The following is a 15,583-nucleotide window of genomic DNA, read 5'->3' on the forward strand; positions in this document are numbered from 1 at the left end:
TGGAGCGCGGCGGCTGCTGACCGAACCGATTCCATCCGGAATGACTGAACCTTTAGGTAAACGTTTAAACCTTTTAGGTCCAAAATTGGTCTGACATCGCCGTTGGGCTTTGGTACAACAAATAGATTGGAGTAGAAGCCTAGTCCTTGCTCTTGGACTGGTACCTCTACAATCACGCCCTGGCAGAGCAGACGATCCAATGCCGTTAGGAACGAGGCCTTTTTTGCTGGATCGTTCGGTACCCTTGACTCCTGAAAATGAGGCGGCGGGAACTTTAGAAACTCTAACTTGTAGCCTCTGGCCACAGATGACCGGACCCATCTGTCGGGGATGTTGGCTTCCCAAACCTCCGAAAAGAGACGAAGCCTTCCCCCCACTCGAGTGAGTGGGGGCGCCCCTTCATAAGGCAGACTTAGGGGCTGGCTTTGTTGGTTTGCGATACCATGGCCTCTTGCCCCCAGGGGCCTGTCCCTGTGACTTATTGTTAAAGTTGGATCGCGCAGGAGGCCGTCGATACTGCCTGGAATTTGAGGGCCCCGGAACAGGGGAAATCGGCCTCTTAAAGGCAGGACCCCGGAACTTCTTTTTGACTGGTAGGAGGGTACTTTTACCACTCGATATAGTCTGAATGTATTTATCTAGATCTTCTCCGAAGAGTCTTCCCCCATGGAAGGGAAACCCTGCCAGAAGTTTCTTACATGGGGGCTCGGCCGCCCAGTTCTTTAACCATAAGAGCCTTCTCATATGCACTACTAATAGTGATAAACGAGATGCCTGCTGGATGGAGTCCTTTATAGCATCCACCGCAAAGCATAAAGCTCTGGGAATATCAGATAGCTCCTCTGCCTGTTGGGCAGGGATGTCTTTCAACATCTGTTTAGTCTGGACCTTCAAAGCCTGACAAACTCCGATAGCAGCTACTGCCGGCTGTACCACTGCTCCTGCCGTAGCAAAGGAAGCCTTTAAAAGTGTCTCTAAACGTTTATCAACCGGATCCTTAAACATTTGTATGTTTTCTACCGGACAAGTTAATGTTTTATTTACGCACGAGATGGCTGCGTCCACAGCTGGGGGCGCCCATTTTTTGGAAAATTTCTCTTCCATGGGGTAGATAACAGAAAATCTTTTAGGCGGCAAAAAGATTCTGTCCGGTCGTACCCAATCTTGGTAAATCAATTCCTCCAACAGAGGATGGACCGGAAAAACTGCGTTATTCAAGGGGGCTTTTAAAGAGCCCAAGGAGGAAACTATCGGAGCCCGAGGCTCCGGTAAGGGCAACTTAAATGCCGATCGGACCATGTCTGTCAAGGACTGGATCCACATACTTTCTGCTTGGGAGGCAGAGAATGGTTCCTCCACAGTAGAATCCTCAAGCTCTGAACCTTCTAGGTTCTGGTCCACCAGGTCCTCCTGAGATTCTAAGTCCCCTAGGGAGAGAACCCTTTTGTCTGGCAACGAATTAGCGATCATAGCTGCCAATCTTTTCTCTAGCCCTCCTAAGGAGATAGCTAGCATTTCCTCAGTGATAAACACCGGGTTGGGAGGATCTGGGCCAGCCTCCGCACCAGACCCCCCTATTGGCTCAACCAAGGCGGCCATCCCTGGGTCAACAGGTGGGGAGAGTACTGGCATAGCCTGACTCATATCCTCAGAATCTGAGGGGGAACCCTTTTGTTTTTTGGCATTTTTTGCCCCTCTAGATCCCGAGCCTTTGGGAGCCATGGTACAAGACCGAGGTACCCCAGCATACAACAACTGACTGTTTGTAGCTAGGAAAAAACTACGTGGTTAAGGGAACAGTAGTATTACTAATGTCCCTAACCTGGTGGGGCTCCGTATGTTCCAACAAAAAAGAACCACTTTTTTTTTTTTTTCCAATACATTATTATATATATATATATATATATATTTCTTTTACCTTATTAAAGGCTTTCTTCTTTTTTTTTTTTAAAACATATAGCCCCACCAATACTTTACCAGCCTCCAACCTGCTGCAAAGAGGATTTTTGGCCTAATAGATATGCATAGGCTAAGCCTAGCATGTACTACCCCTTTCCTGCCACCGGGGGTCACTAGTGTGCCGCTCTGTGTCCTCTCGCTCTCAGCTCAGTTTCAGACTGAGCCATAACGAGGACCTGCTTCAGATAACAGAGGCGAAAGCCCGCCTCTTTCGACGCCGGCCTGCACGCTCCCCTCCCCCCCCCCCCCGAACGGCGCGAAACTGCTCTATTAAGTGTGCACGCGCCCGCGCGCGCGCCCGTATGTCAGGGGAGGGGAACACACGGAGACGCGCTGCCAGGCTTCAGGAAGCAGAGAGAGGATCGCCCTACGGCTGCAGAGCGGCAATTTCAAAAACCCCGGCCAGGTAGGACTTAAACACAGGCCTCTTAAGGACACATTTATAGCCCTGAGACAGATCTCCAAAGAAGACCTTCCCAACCAGCGGGGCAGCAGGTAGCCAGTAAAGAGATGCCTAGACAGGGGGATCCAGTCATGGGGGGAAAAGTTAGATCATCCAGACATAACAGACATAGTGACCATGGTGCCAATGCAGAGCATACTCAGGCAAACCCCCCCGCAGATCTCCCCTGGAGAGCCCACTGTCGGACCAAGTCCCGCAGACTCTCCACTTACCTGCTCCATGCCGCAGGACGTTTGCCAAGCAACAACAGTCCAATCTTCTCCCATCTCCGTGGGTAAAGTAGTAGACCATCAGGTACTGGGGTCCTAGGAAGGAACCGACTGACCTGGACCCATATAGCACCCTGGCAAACAGGATACTTTTGGCTTAGGAAAAGCTCTAAGTCCTGGGCCCAGGGTCCATCCCTCTAGAGAGGGCATTATAGGCAAAACCCCACGGTTTGGGGCCCGGGTACTGTCCACTTTGGCGCTGAGGCACTTTGGACAGATCCGGTTAGCCCGCCTTAATCCCAAGGATACAGAGGCAAAGCTAATCCATGACCAACACCTAAGACACTGGCGAAAAAACTGAGGTACTCCTCCTATGGGAGGGGGTTATATAGGGAGGGGACTTCCTGTTTGAGATTGCCAGTGTCCATCACCTGAAGGTACTCCATATAACCCACATAGTAATGAATATGCCGCTCTGTGTCCCGTGATGTACGAGAAAGAAAATACATTATTCCCTATGGGGATGGTTCACATCTCCACTCCAAAACGCCTGACGCCGAACGCCTGAAACTCAAACAAGTTCTGGGCCCTTTTTTTGTCGTGCGAATTGGGCGGTTTGGGCATTTTTAAGCATTTCTTCTTCCCATAGAAAGTAATGGAAACGCTCGATTCAAGCGACTAGAGCGACTACGGGCGTTTTGTCGCTTTAATCAATAGAACATTTCACCCAGGCAGAAGAGAAAAAAAATCTACCAACATAGCAACAAGTGATGAAAAGATGATCATTTTTCCTATTGGCTAAAAAAACAAACGTCGAAGTACAAAAACGTCGGACGACGTTGTATGCAAACAAGCATGAATACGCGCGACAAAACGCCGGAAAAAACGACCAAACGACCTACGCTCAGGTGTGAATGCAGCCTTATAGTGTATTATGAAAAAAAGGGTCAAGTTCAAGTTCAACCCTGTACAGAGCGACTTCCTGTACAGAGCGACTTCCTGTACAGAGCGACTTCCTGTTTGCTTGGTTCTATGGCAGTGCAAAAAGGGTTGGCTGTAGTGGTGAAAGGTTCAACCAATTCATTATGTAAAACAATAAAATAGCAATTCCAGCCAAAACCATTTCTGTTTTTTGAATAGAGCAGGGAAGGGTTAGAGCCCCTTGTGTTGTGGTCTGTCTCTCAATTGGGGAGATTCCAGTCTCAGCATAAAAGTGATGAAAAATCTTTCCAACACGCACAAGGAGAAAAAACAAACACCATAAACAGGTCAGAATTTCGGACAGGTTATTTCTGTCTGTCCCGGTGACATCTGTAATCCCTCTTCCTTTTCTAACACTAGTGGCACAGTAAGTGAGGGAAATGCCCCTAAATGGAATTAGAGAGAAAGGGAAATATGGTCATCCCTTCTCTATGCAAATAAATAAAATAAAAAACGTGAGTTAGGGCCAATTCACACATTGGGGGTTATTTACTAAAGGCAAATCCACTTTGCACTACATCAAGTGCAAACTACAAGTGCAAAATGCACTTGGGAGTGCAGTCGCTGTAGATCCGAGGGGGACAAGCAAGGAAAACAGCATTTTAGCTCGCACATGACTGGACGACAAAAAATCTGCAGAGCTTCCCCTCATTTCAGATCTACCCCTCAGATGTTACAGCTACTACACTTCGAAGTGCACATTCAGTGCAATTTCAAGTGCACTTTGCACTTGTAGTGCAAAGTGGATTTGCCTTTGGTAAATAACCCCTAATGTGTGAATTGGCCCTAACTCCTGTTTTCCTTTTTTATTTTTTTGCATAAAGAAGGGACGACCATATTTCTGTCATATTTCCATTTCTCTCCAATTCCATTTAGGGCCATCTTCTCTCACTTACTGTGCCAAGTGGATCGAACAATTGATGTCGGATTTTCCGCAGACAAATGTGGGATAGCATGCTTTAAAATTGTCCGCCAACTAATGTTTTGTCGGATTATCCGATCATGTGTACACAAGTCCGGACAAAACTCCAAAGTACAAACACGCATGCTCAGAAGCAATGCTCACCATAACACAACATTAGCATAAGTTGCCCAAAAGGTGTCGCTAAACGTAGTTTTGTGTTTGTTGGCTGACAATTCTTTGCTGTTTGTATGCAATGCAAGTTCCTGGCCAAACGTCCTACGCTTTGTCCGCAGAAAATCCGATCGTGTGATACGAGGCTTTAGCCTCTCTATTGGTAAGGAAGACAGCACAAATATCTCAGCAATTAGAAAAGTCATACAAGGTAACATACGCAATCATTACCTCATCTGCTACCTGCTCCTTCAGGTAAGAGATAGGAACTCCAAGAAGATGCAATTGCTGGTCACCTCTCCAATTAAGGCCCCCCAGCTTTTGGATGATCTAAAAGAAATGAAGGTGTAAAGAACGCAAGTTAAACTCTTCTTATAAAGCTATGTAACCAGTGAACTGATACAGGTTTGAATTGGACACAAACCAGGAACACTGGAGGCAACACAGTGGTATTGTGCCGTTACTTGCTGCAACCAATTATGCTTTGGCTTTCATTTTATCAGGAAATATACATTTCAGTAGTAAGGTTTCTGGTAAGCAGAATTGCATACTGTATTCTTGGATATCTTATAAACTCCAGTGAGACAATATATTTGTTGTAATGGCCATTACAAGACAAGCCCCCACCCCAAATCCAGTTATGGACGCTCCATAAAACAAATAGGCAACAGGGGAATCTCAAGAGACAGAATTTGGTTAGGTTGTCAGAGAGGGTAGTAGAGACACAAAGGGGTTAATTTAACAAATCTGAAGAATGCAAAACCTGGTGCGGTTCTGTGTGGCAGCCAATCAGCTTTTAACTTGCGCTTATTCTATAAAAGTGGTGGCAGAACGCTGGTTCTTTTCTTTCACTGCAAGGTAGTCATATTGTACTAGTAGCATTGCCTACTAGCACATCATGTGAAAATTATCTTAAGACAAAGCAGTTCCAGCACCACAATGTCAGCGCTGCAGCCACCTCCATCTTCACCTGTCTTGCTTCCGGATTTGTGGGCTCCGGCTCTGACTGGCTGGAGCCACGATGTCCCTCCCACGCAGGACCCGCTGTTCAAAGTACAGGGCTCTGAAGGAACAGCACGGGTGGCCGTTCCTTCTGAGCCAGGGTTTGACAAATTTGCTTGGAATCTAGGAGCCAGCTAAAAAAGTTAGGAGCCAGAAAACAAACCCCGTCCCGACGAGCTTGCGCGCAGAAGCGAACACATTTGTGAGCAGTGCCCGCATATGTAAACGGTGTTCAAACCACACATGTGAGGTATCGCCGCGATTGGTAGAGCGAGAGCAATAATTCTAGCCCTAGAACTCCTCTGTAACTCAAAACATGCAACCTGTAGATTTTTTTAAATGTTGCCTATGAAGATTTTAAAGGGTAAAAGTTTGTCTGCATTCCACGAGCAGACGCAATTTTGAAGCGTGACATGTTGGGTATGAATTTGCTCGGCGTAACATTATCTTTCATAATATTAAAAAAAATGGGGATAACTTTACTGTTGTCTTATTTTTTGATTAAAAAAGTGTACATTTTTTCCCAAAAAAGTGCGCTTGTAAGACCGCTGCGCAAATACGGTGTGACAGAAAGTATTGCAACGATCGCCATTTTATTCTCTAGGGTGTTAGGATAAAAAATATATATAATGTTTGGGGGTTCTAATTAGAAGGAAGAAGATGGCAGTGAAAAATAGCGAAAAATGACATTAGAATTGCTGTTTAACTTGTAATGCTTAACTTGTAATACCAACGGCTCACCACCAGATGGCGCCAGCTCACAAAAAAAAGGTTTTTTCTTTTTTGCTCACCTTCCAAGCCAAGTCGCCAGGACGCCATTTCTAGTCGCCATGGCGACCTGGCGACCGGGATTTGTCGAGCCCTGTTCTGAGCGCATGCGCCAGTAATGCCACAGTACACGATTAGGAGATATTTACACCACCTATAAGTAAGCCTTATTATAGGTAAAGTAAAAGGAAGTTTACTTCCACTTTAAAGCGAAGTTCCACCCAAAAAAAAACAAACTTTGCAGAAATCAACAGTATTATGCATCAGCAAAAACATTTGGATTTTTTTTTTAACTCACCCTTTTCAGCACTGTTGCCATGTGGTCCTTAGCATTTTGCCACTTCCTCCCTGTGGCGCCTGACGTAATTTCCCTCAGTGCCCGTGCTCCTGGTAGATGTGCGTCATCATTTCCCAGGAGTCAGTGGGCAGCGCCAAAGGCTGAAATTGCGTTACTTCAAAATCAGAAGTGACACAGGGAAAAGGCTCAGTTTCTGTTTAGTTTATCTTCGTTGCCATCACAACGGGGCTGGCACTTCCGCCGCCGCCCGTTGTGATGGCAACGTGCGAAGTGTACGGTGCTGCGAGCCGTACATAATGAGCATGCGCGAGAATGGGCGGTGCATGGCGGTCGCTCAGCTGCACCGTGTCCCGGAAGATAGTGCGCATGTGAAGCCCACAAGCCCAAAATGTGAGTAATATAAATAAGATAAAAAAAAAATAAACAAATCTGGAAGCCAGCATCAGATTTAGCATTTTCCAGTTTAAAGCGGGAGTTCACCCGAAAAACAATTTTTAACATTAGATCGAGGCTCAATTTGTCTAGGGGAATCGGGTGTTTTTTTTTTTTATCAAAGCTGTACTTACCGTTTTAGAGAGCGATCTTCTCCGCCGCTTCCGGGTATGGTCTTCGGGACTGGGCGTTCCTATTTGATTGACAGTCTTCCGACAGGCTTATGACGGTCGCATACATCGCGTCACGAGTAGCCGAAAGAAGCCAAACGTCGGTGGGGCTCTATACGGCGCCTGCGCACCGACGTTCGGCTACTTTTGGAAAATCGTGACGCGATGTATGCGACCGTCGGAAGCCTGTCAATCAAATAGGAACGCCCAGTCCCGCAGCCCATACCCGGAAGCGGCGGAGAAGATCTCTCTCTAAAACGCTAAGTACTGCTTAGATTTAAAAAAAAAAAAAAAAAAAACACCCGATTCCCCTAGACAAAACGAGCCTCAATCTAATGTTAAAAATTAAGTTTTTGGGTGAACCTCCACTTTAAGTAAATCCATCCCACAGTAAAAATCCAACCACTGGAATCGCCAAATTCTAGAAGAAGCTGGTCAGTGTGTATCCGGCATTTCTACCCATTAATATCAACTCTGGGAAGAGCTGGCTATAAATCCAGGACAATTGTGATTTACCTCAGCTCCTGTGCCCTCCGGGTCATCCTTCATGGCCATGTAAACTCTGGTACCATCACTGGCCGTCACATGAATATACTCTTCAAATACGGGAGGTCGTGTAAGTACACGTCTCTGCTCGGTTTTGTTCGGGGTGTTTTGTAGAGGAGCCATATCACTGACCTCAAGAGCAGGACAGCTCTGGAACATTTGTTTTCTACTGGAAGGAAACAGAACTTATGATAACCATAGCTTTAAATAAAAAGTCATCTGACCAATCATAAGCAAAGCACTTGTCAGGTGTGCATGTAAATACAAGCATTTTCCATGTCTATGGATACACAGAAGGGAGAAGGACCAGAAACAGCTGACAAAAACTTGGGGTGGGGGGGCGATGGTAATGGAAAGAGGTTTTCTAATCTGCTTTATTGAGCATTCCCTTCACTGGACTCGCCACCCTAAAGCTGGCCATAAACTAAACCCCCGGAACCAGACAGATTTTAGTCAGTGTATGGCCCCACTCGATACAAGTCAATTGTTTGATCAACTTCTGTCAAGCCTCGTACACACAATAGGTTAACCAGAGGACAACGGTCTGAAGGACCGTTTTCATCGGTCAAAACCGATCGTGTATGGGCCCCATAGGTTATTTAACCATCGGTTAAAAAAAAACACACGGGGCTGACAATTCTTTGCCGTTTGTATGCAATCCAAGTTTATGGCCAACGCCCTTTGGAAGCTTGATCCACGAAAAATCCGATCGTGTGTACCAGGCTTTACAGGTAGTGGTGCTAGGGAAGCGGGAGTTCCTCTATTATCTGCAATCCTGCTGCCCACAAACCTTCCCACACATTCTCCAGGAATACCCGAGGGCCGGCAAGGCAGCTAAAAAGTGTAGACTAAACGCTCAAGGGAAAACGTAAAGTACAAAAATAGGCAAGTTGTAGGACACGCCTCTAATTAGGTTTCCGATTGGTGGCCGAAATATAGAGTTAAGCTGGCTACACATTATACAATTCTTTTTTTGTTCAATTTCCTTTATATTTACCTTTAGTTATGTAGTACAAGGGCCAGCCTGATTGCATACAATTTGAAAGTGTTTAGGTGTGACCTCATATTATATGGTGTAGGTAAATCTAAAGGAAAACTACAAGAAAATTCTATAATGTGTAGCCAGCTAAAGTTTAGGACCATCACAGTCTGCAAAAATGTCAGCTTTCTCTACAAATGGAGAAAAGGATTTCCACCAACCCCTTTCTACTGGGATCACTGGAAACGGTCAGCTTTAGGCCCCTTTCACACTTGTACAACCTGAAAGTCACGTGACTTGAAGCAATGCCTGTGTAATGTTGATGTCTATGGACCTCAAGACGAATCAAACCCTGAACAAAGTAGTGCAGGGACTACTTTGAAGTCGCACAGATAGTGGAAATCATGGGGTACTACTTGTCATGCGACTTTACAGTCCCAAGTCACACAAGTGTGACAGTGGCCTTGGAGCTGTTCATATTTCAGCTTTATTTACCTCTCATTTCTCTGGTCTGTTACATTCGGGGATGGTGGAGGAGTAATATCATCGCTAATCACCAAGCTATTCGAAGACTGATCATCTGAACCAAAATTCAATTTCTTAACAGCATCGATTCTGGGGCGTTTTGGTTTAGGAGCTGCAGAAGAAAAAGTTAGAATATCAAGAAAAAGCCTGTGTCATGATACAATTACCATAAGATTTTGATTGTTCTAGATTTTGTGCCAAAGCACTAGTTTTTAGCTTTAGACCAGTGGTTCTCAACCTGGGGGGTCGGGACCCCCTCGGGGGTCAAATGATGATTTACCAGATTTTGTTTGTGAGTGCACTGTTTGAAGTTTTATTTTGGTGTGCTATTAAACCTTTGATGGTATCACACTATTTGCACTTCTTTTGTCTCTCTCTGACATATATGTGGAACTGATTGGATGTCATATTTGGATTACATCTTTACTGACGGGAACAACTACATCTGATAAGGTTTTTTGTGCCAAAACACGAGAGTGTGAGGCATACCTATCCGGTGAGTGTCCATTTGATGGGGGAGGAGTCACTGAGCACTGTCGGGTGTGGTGGAAGTTTTTGAAAAATTTGAAGATCGCAGGATCCTTATACACATGAACTTTGCTTTGTTTGGCCACGTTCTAAATCATTTTTAAAGACTGTCTTTTGCACTTTCAGTGCGTTCACTTCACGTTTAAGTCAATCACGGGCGTTTATTATTACAGTCACAGTTTAGTGTTTATTTCTTAAACTGGATATATTTTGTTTATTATCACTGTATATCATTACATATGGGTTGTAGTAATGTATTTCATATAGTCAAATATGCACAGTTATTTGATAGCGCTGTTTTAATTTGTTGACACTCCTTAGAGAGTTTCATCATCTTATATTCTTTTTGTTCACTTATTATCTTCTAAACAGCAGCTAGGCATCATCCACTCCTCCACAGGCGCAACGGTGGGCGGCATTTTAGGGCGCATTCTATAGATCACCCATTGTTACTATTGTCTTAATAGTATGCAAGACATAAGATGCGAGAAGCTGACTCAACCCTTACACTTTTTTTTACTTTACTTTCACTTTAGCAGAGAAACAGCCCCAAAGCATAATGTTTCCACCTCCGTGCTTCACAGTAGGGATTGTGTTCATAGGGTCATAGTCAGCATTTTTCTTTTATACTCACTGAACTGCAGCTCAATTTATAACATTTGTATTGTGTGTTTTCTTCTGGATTTTTGGTTGATATTCTGTCTTTATCATTTATGATAACAATTATAGACCCTTCATCTCATTGTAAGTGGGCAAATTACAAAATCTGTAGGGGATCAATTTGTATATATATATATATATATATATATATATATATATATATATATATATATATATATATACACATATACATATACATATACATACATACACACACAGAGTAACTTGGTTTGAGAGCGTTTTGCAAGACAAGAAAAATGTTTTAATACATTTTGCCTTGATATACAAGCAATGTCTTGATATAAGAGTAGCGTCATGTCACAACTGAGTACAAAAAAAATAAATAAAAAAGAAGAGAGGAGCCTCTAAGTCAGCAGTTCTCAACTCCTGTCTTCAGGGCCCACTAACAGGCCAGGTTTTTTGTATTACCTTGGGGAGATGCAGACTAGAATACTGCAATCACTGAGCAGCAAATTATATCACCTGTGATGTATTTCAGTTATCTTGTAAACCTGGCCTGTTAGTGGGTCCTGAGGAGAGGGTTGAGAACCACCGCTCTAAGTGTAGCAATATGGTTACATTTAATGAAGGTACAACATTTAGCACTTAGAGGCGCCTCTCTTCTCTTTTATATCCTGTAAAAAATTGCTTTGATATACAAGTGCTTTGGACTACAAGCATGTTTCTGGAACCAATTATGCTCGCAAACCAAGGTTTTACTATATATATATATATACACACACACACACACACACACACACACACACAGATATATACATACACACATAAAAAATGTATTTCACACACACTAGAGATGGGGGGGGGACATACTGAGTGGGGGCTCATAGAAGCTGTCGGAGAATTCATCCTCTTCGGACAGATGGAGAAAAGCTGCGTCGCGCTTCTTTGAGTTCCCCGGGTTTACGCCTCCGTTCTTCTCTCGGCTCTCAGATTGGGTCAGGTGATCAGCAGTGGAAATCGCCTCCTCAAATGACAGTTTATTGCGATATTGCGATACTCTGCTCTGGGGGCGGGAAGGTTCCACATCTCCTTTTAAACAAAAAAAGGGGGGGGGAATGTAAGGTAATGCATGACAGCTGTGCCCCCCTGCAGTATAAATAAATATACAACTTCACCGACAGCCCCCCCCCCCCCCCATCCACAGTATTTACATGTAACAGCCGTGTCCCCCAATAGACACATGACAGATCCCTGCGCCACCCTCCCCCACAAGTATACATAGGTGATAGCCGGTGTCCCCCAGTATATATACACAGACACACACACCAGATTCCTGCTGCCCACCCCCCAAAATACATAGGTGACAGCTGGTGTCCCCCAGTATGAATACATAACAGCACCCCCCAGTATACATATATAGCACCTCACCCCCCCCCTTAGAAATATATAACGGTCCCCCGCCCCCCCAATATATACACAATACTGATGTCCCCCCCCCCCCCCCCTTTGATCCCTGCATATACATATATGTAGCCTGGGGGGGGGGGGGTGTTATGTATTCATATTGGGGGATACCCGCTGTATACTGTGGAGGGTGTCATATATAACAGCTTCCCCCAGTATGAATGCATACGGTAACAGCACCTCCCCCCAGTATACAAATATGACAGCACACCACATCTCCCCCCCCCCCCCCAGTATATGACAGCCCCCCATACAAATATGAAAGCCCCCCAGTATATGACAGAGCTCCCCTCCGGTATATGACAGCGCTCCCCTCCGGTATATGACAGCGCTCCCCTCCGGTATATGACAGCGCTCCCCTCCGGTATATGACAGCGCTCCCCTCCGGTATATGACAGCGCTCCCCTCCGGTATATGACAGCGCTCCCCTCCGGTATATGACAGCGCTCCCCTCCGGTATATGACAGCGCTCCCCCCCGGTATATGACAGAGCTCCCCTCCGGTATATGACAGAGCTCCCCCCCGGTATATATGACAGAGCTCCCCTCCGGTATATGACAGCGCTCCCCTCCGGTATATGACAGCGCTCCCCCCCGGTATATGACAGAGCTCCCCTCCGGTATATGACAGAGCTCCCCTCCGGTATATGACAGAGCTCCCCTCCGGTATATGACAGAGCTCCCCCCCGGTATATGACAGAGCTCCCCCCCCCCCCGGTATATGACAGAGCTCCCCCCCCCCCGGTATATGACAGAGCTCCCCCCCGGTATATGACAGAGCTCCCCCCCCCGGTATATGACAGAGCCCCCCCCCCCAGTATATGACAGAGCCCCCCCCCGGTATATGACAGAGCTCCCCTCCAGTATATGACAGAGCTCCCCCCCCGGTATATGACAGAGCTCCCCCCCCCCAGTATATGACAGAGCTCCCCTCCGGTATATGACAGAGCTCCCCCCCCCGGTATATGACAGAGCTCCCCCCCCGGTATTAACAGCGCTCCCCCCCGGTATATGACAGAGCTCCCCCCCGGTATATGACAGAGCTCCCCCCCGGTATATGACAGCGCTCCCCCCCCGGTATATGACAGCGCTCCCCCCCCGGTATATGACAGCGCTCCCCCCCCGGTATATGACAGCGCTCCCCCCCCCGGTATATGACAGAGCCCCCCCCCCGGTATATGACAGAGCCCCCCCCCGGTATATGACAGAGCTCCCCCCCGGTATATGACAGAGCTCCCCCCCGGTATATGACAGAGCTCCCCCCCCGGTATATGACAGAGCTCCCCCCCGGTATATGACAGAGCTCCCCCCCCGGTATATGACAGAGCTCCCCCCCCCGGTATATGACAGAGCTCCCCCCCCCGGTATATGACAGAGCTCCCCCCCCCGGTATATGACAGAGCTCCCCCCCCGGTATATGACAGAGCTCCCCCCCGGTATATGACAGAGCTCCCCTCCGGTATATGACAGCGCTCCCCTCCGGTATATGACAGCGCTCCCCTCCGGTATATGACAGCGCTCCCCTCCGGTATATGACAGCGCTCCCCTCCGGTATATGACAGCGCTCCCCTCCGGTATATGACAGCGCTCCCCTCCGGTATATGACAGCGCTCCCCTCCGGTATATGACAGCGCTCCCCTCCGGTATATGACAGCGCTCCCCTCCGGTATATGACAGCGCTCCCCTCCGGTATATGACAGCGCTCCCCTCCGGTATATGACAGCGCTCCCCTCCGGTATATGACAGCGCTCCCCTCCGGTATATGACAGCGCTCCCCTCCGGTATATGACAGCGCTCCCCTCCGGTATATGACAGCGCTCCCCTCCGGTATATGACAGCGATCCCCAATTATGATCCCCCACCCCCTCCCCAGGAATACATGTGCGACAGGACATCACACCCCCTCCTCCGCTATACACATAATGCCAGGGCTCTCCGGTATATGACAGCACCCCCCCTCCTCCGCTATACACATAATGCCAGGGCTCTCCGGTATATGACAGCGCTCCCCCCCTAGTATATGACAGCGCTCCCCCCCTAGTATATGACAGCGCTCCCCCCCTAGTATATGACAGCGCTCCCCCCCTAGTATATGACAGCCTCCCCCCCCTAGTATATGACAGCCTCCCCCCCCTAGTATATGACAGAGCTCCCCCCCAATATATGACAGAGCTCCCCAATATATGACAGAGCTCCCCCCCGTATATGACAGAGCTCCCCCCCCGTATATGACAGAGCTCCCCCCCCGGTATATGACAGCGCTCCCCGCAGTATATGACAGCGCTCCCCGCAGTATATGACAGAGCTCCCCCCAGTATATGACAGCGCTCCCCAGTATATGATCCCCCACTCCCAGGAATACATGTGTGACAGGACAGCACACCCCCTCTGCTATACACATAATGCCAGGGCTCCCCCCCTAGTATATGACAGCGCTCCCCCCCTAGTATATGACAGCGCTCCCCCCCTAGTATATGACAGCGCTCCCCCCCTAGTATATGACAGCGCTCCCCCCTAGTATATGACAGCGCTCCCCCCCTAGTATATGACAGCCTCCCCCCCCCTAGTATATGACAGCGCTCCCCCCCAATATATGACAGAGCTCCCCAATATATGACAGAGCTCCCCAGTATATGACAGAGCTCCCCAGTATATGACAGCCTCCCCCCCCCTAGTATATGACAGCGCTCCCCCCCAATATATGACAGAGCTCCCCAATATATGACAGAGCTCCCCAATATATGACAGAGCTCCCCAGTATATGACAGAGCTCCCCCAATTATGATCCCCCACCCCCTCTCCAGGAATACATGTGTGACAGGACAGCACACCCCCTCCTCCGCTACACACATAATGCCAGGGCTCCCCAGTATATGACAGCACACCCCCTCCCCCGCTACACACATAATGCCAGGGCTCTCCGGTATATGACAGCACACCCCCTCCTCCGCTATACATAATGCCAGGGCTCTCCGGTATGACTATGCGGGGTCTGCCCCATCCGTTCTCCGGTCACCTTCCAGCTCGGCCAGCACCTCCAGCTCGGAGGAGAACTGATCCTCGTAGTCATCATCCTCCACCCCGTACAGACCGTAGTCATCCTCCATCGTCTCCTCCGTCCGCTACAACATTCCCGCCACACTTCCACTTCCGGGGGACCCGCCGGCACCCGACCCTCCCCTCCGCACCCATTGGACGGACGGCGGCAATGCCGGTCGGTGATTGGACGGGGGCTGTGCGGCCAGCCAGAGATCACACAAACACGGGCAGGTAGGAGGATGTGTGTGATTGTGTGCATGAAGATTGTGTACAGTGCATGCTGTGTGTAGGGAGAGATTTCATGGAGTATGTGTGTGGAGAGATTGCATGGGGTATGTGTGTGTGGAGAGATTTCATGGAGTATGTGTGTGTATGGAGATATTGCATGGAGTATGTGTGTGTAGAGATTGCATGGAGTATGTGTGTGTATGGAGAGATTGCATGGAGTATGTGTGTGTGGAGAGATTACATGGAGTATGTGTGTGTGTGTGTATGGAGAGATTGCATGGAGTATGTGTGTGGAGA

At 47.7% G+C, this 15,583-nt stretch overlaps 1 protein-coding gene across 4 annotated transcripts in view; it reads right to left on the minus strand.

Annotated features, from left to right (window-relative positions):
- The window catches only part of CHTF18 (chromosome transmission fidelity factor 18), a 90,787-nt gene extending 75,605 nt beyond the window's left edge, over window positions 1-15,182 (minus strand). Inside the window, exons 1-5 of one of the 4 annotated variants that reach the window (XM_040356454.1) lie at window positions 15,036-15,182; window positions 11,427-11,642; window positions 9,378-9,519; window positions 7,874-8,069; window positions 4,919-5,017 (exon numbers count right to left, since the gene is read on the minus strand). In XM_040356454.1, coding sequence (XP_040212388.1) covers window positions 4,919-5,017; window positions 7,874-8,069; window positions 9,378-9,519; window positions 11,427-11,642; window positions 15,036-15,126 — 744 coding nt within the window. In that variant the 5' untranslated portion in view covers window positions 15,127-15,182. Of the gene's footprint in view, window positions 1-4,918; window positions 5,018-7,873; window positions 8,073-9,377; window positions 9,520-11,426; window positions 11,646-15,035 lie in introns of all 4 variants that reach the window. The other 3 variants (XM_040356452.1, XM_040356450.1, XM_040356451.1) reach the window with 3 other exon arrangements.
- Between the last annotated feature and the right edge of the window lie 401 nt (window positions 15,183-15,583).

Source organism: Rana temporaria, chromosome 6, assembly GCF_905171775.1.
Source record: "Rana temporaria chromosome 6, aRanTem1.1, whole genome shotgun sequence".
NCBI classification, from domain to species: Eukaryota; Metazoa; Chordata; class Amphibia; order Anura; family Ranidae; genus Rana; species Rana temporaria.